The 14,187-nt window shown below is 44.6% G+C and overlaps 1 protein-coding gene across 1 annotated transcript; it reads left to right on the top strand.

Annotated features, from left to right (window-relative positions):
* The first annotated feature begins 1,660 nt into the window (after positions 1-1,660).
* On the top strand, positions 1,661-5,065 carry LOC105070118 (secretoglobin family 1D member 1). Its single transcript, XM_010956414.3, has 3 exons — positions 1,661-1,819; positions 3,524-3,711; positions 4,934-5,065. The coding sequence occupies exons 1-3, from the start codon at positions 1,765-1,767 to the stop codon at positions 4,997-4,999; spliced, it is 309 nt and encodes a 102-aa protein (XP_010954716.1). The 5' UTR covers positions 1,661-1,764; the 3' UTR covers positions 5,000-5,065.
* The last annotated feature ends 9,122 nt before the right edge of the window (positions 5,066-14,187 follow it).

Here is a 14,187-nt window from a genome sequence, read left to right as displayed (position 1 = left end):
ACCCATGAAACTTTGACTTGAGATCTGAAACCCAGCATGAAAGCACTGGGGCCATTAAACCCAGATGCCTCTCACCTCACCCATCCATTGGCCACCATTGCCCACAAAGTACAATGGAAACTCTCCTGATTTGGCTGACCCTGTCCCTCTAGTCCTAAGCCTCCCCTGGTCTAGCATGTGCTACTGTATGTTTCAGCATAACCTGGGGACCTGATGTTCCCCCCAAAAGCCATGTATTTATGCTGTCTTGTCCTCGACATGCTGCTCCACTGGGATCCGTCTATTAGGGGACGCAGTGAGCCAGTGTTGCAGACAGTAAAAGAATTTACCAGAAACAAAGAAAGTTTACGACATACGGAAAAAGTTTGATAGATTCGCTGCTACAGGAAACAGCAGGCCATGCAGACGAGAGGTGCCTGTGTGAGCACCAAGGGTGGATGTGCAGGGTCTTTTACTGAGGAAGGGGCTGTGCACACAAACGGATAGGGGAGCAGATTTTTGCTTGGTTACAAGAGAGGTAAGGGACTTTAGTAAATGGGAAGATAGTTGGATTCACGACTCCAATAAGATGGAGACATGGGCTGAGAAGTGGGATTTATGACTCCGATAAGGAGGAACCGTGGGCTGAGACAAGTCAGCCTGAGCTCTTGTGAGGTTAGCCACTTCCCAGGACTGCTAATTCTGCTAAGGCAAACACACATCAAGAAAGGGTGCACTTTGGGTTTTTTTGAGGGATTGCAGGCAGACATCTGAGCGTCCCGGAATGGGGTCGCAGGGCCTTGGCAGGCACCAGTTGGCACTGGTGCCTGCCAAGGCACCGTCCTCCAAACATTCCTCCATGTCAGAATTCCACACATTCTTCATTGCTACTCAGACATGCCCCCTATACGAGGAGCCTTGCTTCCAAAGCCTTTACTCAAAATGGCCTGTGCCTCTCTCTGTGTTTCCATGCTCAGGACTGAGGAGAGGCAGAGGACGAGTATCCTTGGGCTTCTCCACTGCTAAGACCCTGTGACTCGGGAGGTGTGATCCTCCTACTGGAAAAGGAAATCAAAAAAGGAGTTTCTTGTTATTAATTAAGTGCTTGATTTGATATGAACTCTCTTTCATATTTTTGAAACATTGGAGTAGAATATTAGCAGTTGGGGAGGTAGTCTCCTCTTTGCACTATTTTCTCCTTAGGGACTGAAAATCACTGATTTCTTCCACAATGGTCACGAGGCTGCTAACCATTCTCCCTCAGCCGCTCACAGGAAACCTGGCATAGCAGGCGTCCCTTTGCACTACGGATGTGCCCCAACCAAGTCAGTGGTTTGCTAGTTCATATCCATTCATTTATTCAAGGAATAGGTGCTCATCCTCCTCTCCGTACCAGGCACTCTGCCATGGAAAGACGAGCAAAACCAGGCACTGACCCTGCAGGGAAGGAGCTGACACCAACAGGTGCTCGCATCCGTTACCTGATTATACATCTGTAAAAGCATGGCCTCAGATTTTTCTACAAAGGAGAGGTGCCTGGTACCAGCAATGCCTATAAATGGGACTTTGACCAAGTCATCGGGGACTGTGACACTGGCAGATGACATCAGCCCTGAGTGAAGAAGGAAGGGCTGGAAGCCAGACCTTGCCACCTGCCACGTGTCTCTGTGGGCAGGACCAGCAGAGCTCTTTAAGTACAAATAGCCCTAGGCTCCCCAGGCTCCTGAGTCCAGCTCCTAATTGCTTATCATTCACTAAGGCTGAAAACTCAAAGCTAAAGAAACCATGAGGCTGTCCCTGACCGTCCTGCTGGTCACTCTGGCCCTTTGCTGCTATGAGGGTGAGTATCATTTCTAACCAGTCCAGCGCCGGTCCGGGTGAGAACCTTTCTCTAGGTACATTCACTAGGTGGATTTACTTGTTTTTTTGCAGTGGGGGTGGTGTGAACAGACTAGAAATCAAATCTTTCCCTTTACTAGACAGCAAGCACCCCAAAAGACCAAGCCTCATTTTATCAAATCCCAATACTTTAGAAATTTACAAAAAAAAATTGCAGGCAAAGTTTAAGAGTTTTCCACCCAAACTCTTACTCCTTGTTTGTGATTTGTTTTCAGAAGCACATGACATAATACGATTTGGATGTGCATCTTGGCTCTGCCACTACCAGCCCTTTGCCTTTGAACAAAACGCTTAATCTCTCCAAGCCCCCTCTTACCACTGCGTTTTACAGCACCTACCAAGCCTAGCGTATGACAACGGAGTGGGATTCAGTGTGTCGAGACTCCACCTCTAGGTCTCAAGCAGACATCTGGTTCTCCTTCCTAGAGTGTCTTAGGTGACAGTTGAGTCCATAATACTTTTAACTGTTAGATTCAGACTCCTAAAATGTCATAGCTGGAAGGGTTTTTGCAGAGTCTGAAACATCAGGAAGAGCTGATGTTCTCTGAATCTCTGAATACTCGACCTTCAAATAGGCTCTACAAAGGAGCAGCACTCCCCGTATCTACAAGTACTACTAGTTTCCTGGGAGAACTACCAGTAATCGTAGTGCAACTAGTATTATTAGAGCCACAAACTCCACTCTTCTACAATTCATTCCAGCCATTTGCTGAAGATCAGCACTTTGGCATGCCTTCACGCCCTCAATACGGTCCCAAGTCTCTTTGTGGCTTTCTCTTTTGTCGAATTTCTAAACGTTGTTCTCTTTCCCTGTGTTGCCTCTGATCTTTCAAATCATCTGCTTAGTAAGCTGTCTGATCAGGGGTCAGATCGGAGCCTGGTAGGATACATCCCAGGCTGCAGGGTGGGGGCCAATGCTTGGGGGATGGAGACTCCAGACTAGGGAAAGTGGCTACTTCCGGGCTCAGCACAGTTCCAGTGGGGTCAGGAATGAGCACCAGTTCCTACCTCCCACCCCCTCTAGGAATTCTCTACATCACAGCAGAATAAGAGAGCCAGTCATAACTTTGTCTATAAGCTTCTAATGTGCTCAAATTGATTAGATTCTTTGTTGCTTATTAGCAATGTCTACATCCAATGACATAGTTTTACTCTTTAATTGAGTCTCAAAATAGCATCGGCCAACATATAAATTTACTTCCTTTTCTCTGAATTTATGCTCCCTTCTCTGATTTCTGGTAAGAGTTGACTCTGCCATTCACTTGAAAATTGGATGACTAAAATCTACTCTTCCTTGATATTCAACCAAAATAAGGTGTCATTCTCCTGATAGGCAAAACTTATTTCTTTTGAAATCTAGGGAAAGTGAATTTCAGCAAACCATGAGAGCCTTGGAAAGCAGTGGGTGTCCTTTAAAAAGGATCAAAACTGAACTATGGATCAGAAAACTGGTTTTTAGTTCTGGCTCAGCCGCTTGTTCTGTGATCTTGAGACAGTCACAATTCTAGGGTCCTGCATTGCCACCGGCACAAGTATGGGATGAGATCATAAAACTCCTGGGTTTCCTGTCTAGTTATAGTTCAGGGAGCAATGGAAAAAAGTGACTTTACCTGCATCAATTGTATCTCTTTCTTTTCTTTTGCAGCCAGTGCAATTGTCTGTCCCCACCTTGCTAGTGATAATGCAGGCTTCCTCTGGGAACCTGATGAAGCCTACAGGAAACAAATTGAGATGTATCAGGCACCTGCAGAAGCTGTTGAGGCCAAGCTGCAAGTGAAGCGATGCGTGAATGACTTCTCCAAAGAAAAGAGACTGCTACTTACGAAGGCTTTGGTAATTTCTTTCTTCTTTCTGCATAGAAGCCTCTGCTCAGCTGCCCAACCAGGAAGCAGCTCAGTGTGCTGCTCCAAGGAGGGCACTTACGACCTGAAGCACTGCTCACCTCTGATAGGGTGACCTGTGGCCACAGGGTGGATGATAGCATTCCTCTGCTCAGCTATCCTAAGGAAAGCTATGCAGAGCGTCAGAGCATGTTCCTCCATCTGGGGTCATCTCCCAGGGTGCCAGGTTTCCCAGACTGTCCTGGGGAGGAGGACAGAGGGGCCCCATGCAGTGATACTGAAGGGCAGAAGCACGGCCTCCCTGCCCAGGAGCTACCCTGAGTAGGAGCAGCCCTCCCCCAGGGGACACAGTCACTGTGGAATCTCACCGGGAGCTTCGGGTTGTTGAACTGGGAGATAGGTGGGAGGGAGAAGACCAGCCCTCAGTCCTGTCAGGAGGCAGGATAGCTGTCTGGGTTCTCCACCAGCTTCTGAGAAGCCAAGGCTCTCTCCTTGCACCGCCGTTCACTTCTCCGCACCTCACCTACTCTATTCCTCATCGTGGCCAGTGTTCCGAGACCCTCCTTGCTTGGGCGCCTGCAGGCACACGTGAAGGTGAAATACTTCAATGATGTCTTTATCAAGACATCAGATATTTAAAGATGCCTCTCAGCCCTTCTACCACTGCATTTAGGTCATGAGGTTTGGCTCCGAATGCCCTTAGGAGCTGGATTCTCAGTGCTGAGAAGCTCATGTGCAATCAGGTTGAATTCCCATAAGGAAGGAGAGACTGGGAATCCCCCAAAAGCAGTACTTCCTAAGTCCTCTTCAACCTCTGTTCTAATCTCTCAACCCTGAGTCTCCTTTGCAGTGAACATGGAGAGTCCTCTGTCCTGGGACATGAGAGAAAAGAATCCCTGGGCTGCTCTGTCCAACCTTTACCTTCCTTCTTCCATTGGAGACCTGAGTCCTACTCCTGGGTGACCGACCACCCACATGTTTATTAGCTGGTTAATCGAACGGGTTCTTTCCTGACTTGCGTGGTGTGTTGTGATCATGTCAGGTCTGTTGCATTTGCCGTACACATTGGCTTCCTCCTTTGGGCCCTTCCATTTGCCTTTTGCTGGTTGAAATGTCACTGACATCCTGTTTGTGAATGACAGTCTGTGTTAATGTATCATCTCCAGCAGCAGCATGAATAACCTCCTCTTTCTTTCCTTCTTTTTCTATTTCAGACAAAAGTACTGGTAAAGTGTGGTTACGAAGATCTTGAAAGACTTCTACCCTTAAACATTTTATGATCAGCTGATCTTCCCTGGAAAATGTAGAGGTTTCAACATCTTGCTCAATAAATTACTTGCCCTGCACTTCTCTACGTGTCTTGTTAGTATCCATCTGCCTCTGGCTTTGAGTGGGGGAGATTTTTATCATGAAGTGGCCATTGGTGTTGTCATTAGTAAATTTTAGAGACCAAACCTCCATTGAGCCATGGTGACCTGAGGTGCAGGGCTCCCCAAAAGAAATATTGGGTCATGAATCACCTGCATTGCTTTACAGATTCCCCATTCATGTTGCCACATAAAAAGGACCATTAAGGGTAAAAGGCAGTTAAAGCATTCCTATTACTGGTCTTGATCTGCGGGATACCCACAGCATGTGTGGTCCGTCATGGGGATCCCAACTGGCAGCATCACTCATGTTTTGTCTTCATGCGAACCACAACCAACCTGCCTTGTCCTCTTCCCTTCACTGGGCTTTCAATCCTATGAATTGCCCAGGGTAATTCATTTTCCATCCACTTCTGAACGTTTAGTGCATCCCCAGCATTCAACCTTCCGTTAACTCCTTTTCCTCTGCACAAGTACACGGATCACTGACATCTGTACTGCTTACCATCACCTTGGGCTACAGCTTCGTCTCTCAAATTCTCTTAAGAACTCTAGAAACAAGCATCCACCTATCATCTGTACAAGTCCCTTCAAACACTCCACAGTTACTTCAAAAGAATATGTAAAATTGAACAGAGTATGTGCCTGTCACCTACTCCTCTTCCATGTGCCTCCACCCCCATCCTGGGTAATGAATTCACCATCCAATGAAGCACGAACCTCACAAAACCTGGAGGCACCGTAGGCTCCTGGATAACTTTCCAGTGCCTCCTATAACACACTACCACACACTTGGTAGCTTAAATCTACTTATTTTCTCAAAATGTGAGGACAGAAGTCCAAAATGTGTAACACTCTCCAAAATCATTGTGTCAGGAGAGCCATGCTCCCTCTGGAAGGTCTAGATGAAAACCTGCTGTGGCTGTTTGTAGCTTTCACGGCCGACGACATGCTTTGTTTTGTGCTGACATCGCTGCAGTCTCTGCCCTGTGAGGCCACGTTGCCTACTCCTTATTGTAGCGGGTGAACTCTCCCTCTGCCTCCTTCATATAAAATATGTGGCATTGCACATAAAACACACCTGAGAATTTAGGAAGATCTTTCCATTTCAAAATCTGTAATTACGTACATCTGCAAAGTCCTTTTTTTTTTTTTTTTACTATGGAAGAATAGCTTTACAAGTTCTGGGGATTGTGGGGAGGATATAGCTCAATGGTAGAGCGCGTGCTTAGCATGCACCAGGTCCTGGGTTCAACCCCAAAACCTACACTAAAATAAAATTTAAAAAACAATTTGTAAACACCGAATTACCTCCTACCCCCACCCCCAAAAGAGATAAATAAAATAGAAACAAATTTTTTAAAAAATCAAGTTCTGGAGATTAACATGTGGATGTCTCTGGGTGAGCTTTATGAGCCTACTACAGCTCATGTTCCTCCTGACATCCAGAAATTCACTATTCTGTCTACTCTGCTTCCACAGCATTGCTTCTGAACCATCCCCTCCTTTCCTTCCCCACAGCCATCCTCTCAGTCCAGGCCCAGTCTTTCCTGGCTTGGACTAAATTTCCTAAATGTCTTTCCTGGGCTCTGATTTACCCTTCCTGCAATACGTCCTCCTCGCTGACGCCAAAGTGACCCTTCAAAAATCAGAATGTGGATCCCATTTCATTTCTGTTAATTTAAAATACTAGAAGACACACGTTTCCAAACATGTCAAGTAAGAGAACTTACTGTTAATTTTACACCCACTCTCAAATTATTATAGATATATTTAGGTAGGTATATTTGTGCAATCTCTTGATTGAGAAATAAGTTAAGGTTATCTACTATTATTAATTAACAGCAATTCTTTTTTAATAAGTGTCTTTTTAATCACATCAGGAAATATTTACACTTTAATTAGCCCCTATCTTGTGATACACTTTACATATTCAGTCTACATACCAAGCTTGGTGAGCACGAGAATTCAAGGAGCTCTTGCAACACTCTGAGAAACCAGATTGGAATCACTGCTGGGCAGATCAAGGCTCACTGTGGGTGTTGCACACAAGGATTTCCATGGTCCCATCCCCAGGCATCAATCTAAGATGTCCAGCTAGTAGAAGTCCAGAATGAGAGAGATCGTGATGGGGAGAAAATCTCCAAACAAGTACTACAAGAAAATTTCCTAGAAATGAAGAATAGTATATTGAAGAGCCCAGTCCTGCCCCACATCCAAACACATTTTTGTGACTCCTGGAAACATTGCTCTAAAGAAAGATGTTTCGTTCAGAAAGAAACACTAGGTCATAACCAAAGATGGGGAACAAACCTTGAATCAACAAAAGACTAGAAGATACAAGGTTAATACTACAATTCCAAGCCTCTGGCCTGCAATTGTATACAAATATGATTCTATATGTGATCAATTATCACTTAGGCATAAAAATTTTTAAAGATATTTCAGAAGTACAAATTTTCCAAAGTATTGTCTCCAGTGAGCATTTTCTTAGAAGGTATCAGATAACTCACTTTACAAGAAAGAAGGAATAGATAAAGAAAGGCAAAATATGGAATCCAGTAAACACAGGATCTAACATAGGGCTTTATAGATGAATCTGTAGAGAACAGTGAAAAAGGTTTTTAGAACATGTCAATACCAGGGGACACATTAAAAGCAGTTGTAGATGAGTAGCAGATATTGTAGTGTGACTGGGGATGGACAGGGTCTAGTGCTTCTCATTGGGAGATGTCTTTCAATATTTTCCTTTTTGAACAATCCTCCTATATTGATGTTATAAATCAAAATTCTGTAAAATACAGGAACTTGTAAGACATAAATGAAAAGGAAGGACTAGGCAGGAATACAAATGGTCAGTGAAAAAAATTGGTTATGATTCTTGAAATTTTCTCTGGTCAAGTTAGAATCTACACTACACCAAACATATGTCCCTTCACGGTTGCTAACACAGTCAACCTGGAAAAAAAAATGTAATAAAAACCAGATATTCAGAAGATCAAAAATTACTGTTAATTAGAGAAAACCAGGTATCTCAAGATAAGGAATTAAACACTTGTCTGTGTTTGAGGAGATGCAAGAGTCTGAACTCATTGAAATCATTTCTTTGTATGCACCTGAGGTATCTAGGGCCAATATCCTGTTCCTACCCAACCTAAGTCCCCTCTGGGTGCCCCATAGGAAGTGGCTGCAGTGGCTGAGGGAATGGCAGTGGGCAGCCTGTTGGTCTCCATCCTAAGTTCTCTCAGGGCTCACTGTTGGGAGCAGCAATAGTGGCTTGATGGCTGCAACATCTTTTGTTTAGTGATATGGCAGAGAACAATTTTCATTCATACCTAGGAGAAACTTGATGTGTTTTGTTGAAAGAATTAATGGTTTTCCAGAAGAAATTAATTCTCCCCAAGGCACGAGGCATGACTGACAACTGAAGAAAGATAAGCGATAAATCACCGAGAATGAGATTGTTTCATAGAAATTAAAGGCCTATAATAACTCAAGGAAAAACAAAGGCCCTAGGAGTTTGCAGTCCTTGAGAAGAAACACTTTGTGAGGGATATAGAGACTGAGTTGGATCTTGAATGACAAAGTGGATGAAGATGAGTGAAAGGAGAGAAAGTTCCCTATGGACTAAGAATGCTGCCTGGGGATGGTGCACCCATGAAATCACTACAGCAGCCCCCACACCTTCCTCCGGTGATGAGCCCTGAAGGAAATCAGGATGGAAACAGGGTGTCCGCCATCATGTAGTCAATCATGGCAGCCACCCCCGATGCTGCACCCTGAGGAGACACAGATGGGAAAGTACAAGATACTGGTCCCAGATAGCTAAGGTGCATATCAAAGGAATGGTTACAATGAGGTCACACTCTTGCATCTTCCAACTACCTGGTTTTTGTTGCAAAACTCCTATAGAGCCTAGCTCCTCCATATTCCTTTGGAGCAGTCCTTCAGAACTATCTGAGAGGCTGATTCCCAGGCTTGAAGTCCTCAGAAAGTCCACCAAATGAAACATAATTCTCAAATTTTAGGTTGTACATGTTTTTCAGTTGACAGCCCCCAGGGGTGAGGACAAGCCTGGGCAAAGCCATGGACGAGAAGCTGAGCTCCACACACGGGAGGCTACAGATGCCCATGCTCCTGCCAGCATCTGTTTGCACCCGGGATGCATTCACTGTCCCCAGAGTGTGCGGCCACCTAGCACTGCTGACCTTCATCACAAGGGCAAAATCCTCTTAGATGTTTCTCTCTCATTGGTGTTCTCAACCATGGCTGTACTGACATTTGATGCAGAAGTTTTTTTTTTTTGAGTAGATGCTCTGAAAATTGTTGGTGGTCTAGCAGCATCCCTTATCTCTACCCACTTGAGGCCTAGCTACCACCCACCCTCTGAGGACACCCAAAGCATCTCTATACATTTACAAATGTCCACAGGCATGGGTGGAAGGAGAGAGTAAATCAGCCCCAGTAATGAATCACTGTTCTAGCACTGGAAGTAGTTTATATCAGTTCTTCTATATATCCCTCACAATGCCCCTAAGGAAGAGAGGTTGTGAATGCCTACAGTTAGCAAGAAAACATGGGCAGGAAGTGGAGGGAAATTACCAACTGAATCGGGAAGAGATGGTATAGATACCTAATTAACTGAACTGTCACATGTGTGTGGATTAAATATTTAACCACACAGTTTTTGGCAATGTCAACTTGTGTAAAGTTCAGGGCTTTGGTGAATGAGCCAAAGAGAACTAGCTGGAGGTCACTCCTGATCCTGGCTGGGCTTCCAAATCCGGCTCCCTGCTCCAAGCCATTAGATGGATCCGGGTATGATTGGATTCAAATACTGCTTCCTTTGTGTTAATAGGGAGGCGACCCAGTCCCCAGGTGGCTAGGGCTCCAACTTCTTGCCCTCCTGACCGGCCCTCTCCCTATTGTGCCTCCAAAGTCCTCACCCGGGAACATGAAGAAGGTGGCGTTAGCACCAGGATATCAGGCTCATGCCTGGGGTTAGTGTTGGGTTTGATCCATGCCTTGACTAGCTATTCAGTTTTCAATGAGCTGCTCATTCTAAACAGACCTAATCATAATAGCATGCAATCTATTCAGCAAAATATTTGTGTAAATTTAAAATCTATCGTGAAAAGCAATGACACAGTAATTAATTAGTCACCAACTCTACTACTGTCATCACACAGAGATCAGAGGTGCACAGGCCATCCCCTCAGGGAGCATAACAGGGAGGAAGGGGCCATGGCATCAGGGTCCTGGAGATTCAAGGAGAAAGCTGCTCATGGAAAGACAAAGGTTCCTGGGAAGGGAGATCTGCCAGATTCAGGGGCCAGGAAATAGCACAATAAGCGGGCTGTCCCTGATGTGGCATTGGAAATGATGAGGATTTTCAGCCCAAAGGGACTGAGGCAAGGACAGTGGGGAAGGATGGGTCACAAGGAGCAATGGCCTGGAGATTAAGAAATCAGTCTGAAGTACACATGGGGCAGTCGTGGAAGTCAAGGTCATAAGAATCCATGGGAACCATGAAGTGAAAGTCTATTAGGGTCAAACAAAGGAGATGGCTTAATAACAGCCTTGGGAGCTGTCTCTCAGGACAGAACACCTGGCTCCTTACTCAGGCCCTGCCACCCACCAGCTGTGCGCCCTTCATCAAGGTACTTGACCTCTCTTGTCCTGGTGTCTGCAGCTGGGGAGAAATGATGTGCCCACCTCACGGGGAGGGTGACCACACATCCCAGCTCACTTGGAAGAAACCTGTTTTATGTTGCTCTCCCAGCGTTCCATCCCCTCAGTGACCCCTCTCACCCTTCAAGTTACCCCAGTTTGACCAGTATATTTCATCATCACCCTACTCATTGGGTTGTTGTGGTGAAGACTGAGAGAGGTTTTCATCAGTGCTGTTTAATCATTTGCCATTCATGTTTCATTGCACTTTGAAAACAAGCACATATGGACTGGTGCCATGTATGGAAAAGTTTGATAGCAATATGTTTGAGAGAAAAGCTATATATGGAAATTATATCTCAATAAAACTCTAAAAGGTTAGAAAAATATGAAGTAGGCATGGGTCAAGAAACAGCACTTTACTTTCAAACTGAGGACTTTTCACCTCAGATGTGAACATGATGCTCTTCTGTATTTTCGAGATGGGAAATCGAAGCAGAGATCAGTGATCTCTAAGGGTCCTAGCAGTCCTTCAGGGTTTATCAAAACACCTTTCTCAATTTATAAAATTAATCCCTATCCACTGACATGTAGGCAGCACCTGCTCTGTGCCCAGCCCTGTTCTGAGGACCTGCGTGTTGGAAGTCATTCAGACTTCACCACAATCCAAAGAAACACAGCTGTGAAATGCCCACAGCGGGCTGGGCCCAGGGCAAGGGGGCACCTGTTCTAGGAAAGGCCTGATGGCATGAAGAACAGACAACTCACCAATGACAAGACGTCTCCAACTCCGGGGCCTTTCCTGCAGTTTCTGGCCTGGGGAAGTATCTCTCCACCAGACTTTTAGACTTTGGCATGATTTTAAGGAAGAAGAGGTTTCCCTCCAAAGAACCTGCCTGTGGTTAATGTTCCAACAGCCCTGGAGGTAAAAGGCAAAACCAGTTTTAAGGAAGGAATGAAAATAAAGAAATGGGGGTATCTTGTCCCCAGAATACTGTGGAGCTGATTCGTATCAGTAACTTACAGTTTAAAAAAAAGCTTAGTGATCATTTAAATTTCAAACTAACTCTTTGTTGGGCTTTGGTGCCAGTGCGTAAATCATAGGAAAAATTGCTGTCACTGAATGTTGTTACCTATATTAATTAAGGCAAGGAGTCAAGTGACCAAAATATTAGTGTGCATATATCTCAGGCTTTTTATGAGTTCAAGGCCAGGCCAAATATAATTCTCTTACCACATGCTTTCTTTTTGCCCCAAGACCCAAAGACTCAGGGTAAAAATCTCAACACCATGGTTTGTCCTTGGAGGTGATTGATAAATGCCTCACAAACACTGAAACTGAAGGTTCTTTTTTTCTCTAGTTTCTGGACTTAATTTGGAAACATGAATTAAAATCCCCTTTGGGAAGAGAAAAAAATCAGGCCAGCAACACAAAGATTCAGACATTTGGTTTTTTCTATTCCTGCTTTGAAACGCTAGCTGGCAAAGGAGTCTCTTGTGAGCTGAGTTATTGTTATTTGATTCACCTGAGAAGGATCACCCCTGTGGAGAACACACCTCTTTTTTGTGGGTACCACATACATAATGTAAGGTTTATTTCTTAGTAAGAAACCTTTGAGGTGTCCAACAACCAGCAGGCAACAGAACAGGTGCATAACAACTGGGGCACCAGCAGAGTCTCCATTAGGTCCTGGCCAAGGAGACAGTCTGCCATTTCATTATCAAGGTCCTTCAATTGCCTTTGGAATGAAGATCACCAGCAACGGTCAACTGGGTGAAGGTACACACATGAGAAAATAACCTTCTTCCCCATTTCTAGCCTCTTGCTAAGTCAGTATTGTTCTTGGCAATTTATGCTGCAGCTGATGATGGAAAGAAATGAGCCCCCAAAAAATCCAGACAGCAAAGAATGCATTCATGGGTAATTAACTATTGACTCATCTCTCTGACTCTCTTGTCTGTTTCTTAATTTTTTTTAACTGATGCCAACTTTTCATTTTGTTCTGATTTCATTCCTATCATCCCTATGTAAACTGCTGTAGGTTCTCTCCCCTGTGAGGCTGTCCTGTCCCTCTCTGACTCTAAGAGACATACTTTCCTTCTCAGGCCAAGCACCACCTGCTCAGGATTTCTGTACTTGCTATTCCTTCTTCCTAGACACTCTTCCCCAGATATTCCCCAAAGTATCAGTGCCCACTTATCCAAGATTAAAAGTCCCTCCTCCTATAGCTTGCCTGGACCTCCCTACAGGATGCTGCCCCTGGTGGTTGTTTTGTTGTTCTTTAGAGTTATCCCTCTCTGGTATCACTCATTCAATTGTAGGCTTCTTTGTCGCCTCCCTCTTTAGAGGTAAACTCTGCAAGGGCAAAGTCCTGGTCTAAATTATCCTGACAACTCAATCTGTGCCACATGGCCCAGTTATAGGAGACACTCTTCGTGTTGTTAAGCATTGGATGGATAGATAGATGGATAGATGGATGGATGGATGGAACCTCACACTGATCCATGATTACCCATTTTAAAGCCCTTTACATTGTCTGTCTGTCATCCTTACAAAATCAGGCATGGCGTCATTTACACCCAATTTAGCAGTGAGGAGATGGAAGCTTAGAATGACCAGTACTTGAAGTTGTCCAAAAACATTTCATGATTAGGTGTTGCATTTAAGATTCAAATCCACATCTGCTTGAAGCCAGATCCCATCACCATTCCACCATTCAGCACTGCCTCCCCTAAGTAATCTGTTCTTCTAACTCATATCATCCTTTGAATCAGTGGAAGAAAACCCCCCAAAAGCAAATAAAAGTAGATGGAAATTAATTCATAGATAGGCAATAGAATGAATTTGTGACAATAAATTAACTAAGCAAGATAGCCTTTGGAAAAACAACCCTCAGAGAAGGCCAGTCTTTATCAACATTTCCCCAGTCTGAAGCACCTTGCCGAAACTTGTCTATGGGCAAGAAGGCTCTGCGACCACAGCAGGACTGTGGTATTGCACCCAGCTAAGGTGTTTGGTGAACCAGCAGAAAAGACACACAAGATAGGAAGAGAATTGCACTTTGAAGAAGAAAGAGGAGAATAGAAACAAGAAAAGGAGGTGGGGTATAAGAGGGGGAATGGGGCGGGGGAGGAGGTGGGAAGAGAGAATGACAATCACAATAATAATTTAAAAATCAATAAGACCACCAGCTCATAATGTTGTACTTTGCTTTATTATTTAGAAAGCACTTTGCATTAATTTGACCTAAAGTCACATATCATTATTGCAGTCTGAAAATTGTTTGGGGTCCAGAAGTCTCTGTCTCCTTGGTTTTCTACAAACAGCACAGGCTGGCCGGATTCTGGTGGATCCTTGCTGTCTTTTCCTGGTCCAAAGCCAGGTTTATCCTATGACTCATTCCCTCACTTGTGGGAGGGATTAGCATGGT

This window comes from Camelus bactrianus, chromosome 10 (assembly GCF_048773025.1).
Source record: "Camelus bactrianus isolate YW-2024 breed Bactrian camel chromosome 10, ASM4877302v1, whole genome shotgun sequence".
Classification (NCBI taxonomy): Eukaryota; Metazoa; Chordata; class Mammalia; order Artiodactyla; family Camelidae; genus Camelus; species Camelus bactrianus.
The sequence above is the reverse complement of the archived record's forward strand: the minus strand, read 5'-3'. Positions and strand labels throughout refer to the sequence as shown.

Coding starts and splice junctions, on each gene's coding strand:
- LOC105070118 (XM_010956414.3), top strand. CDS start 1,765: ATGAGGCTGTCCCTGACCGTCCTGCTGGTCACTCTGGCCCTTTGCTGC. Junction 1,820..3,523: donor GGCCCTTTGCTGCTATGAGG/GTGAGTATCATT, acceptor TTTCTTTTGCAG/CCAGTGCAATTGTCTGTCCC. Junction 3,712..4,933: donor TGCTACTTACGAAGGCTTTG/GTAATTTCTTTC, acceptor TTTCTATTTCAG/ACAAAAGTACTGGTAAAGTG.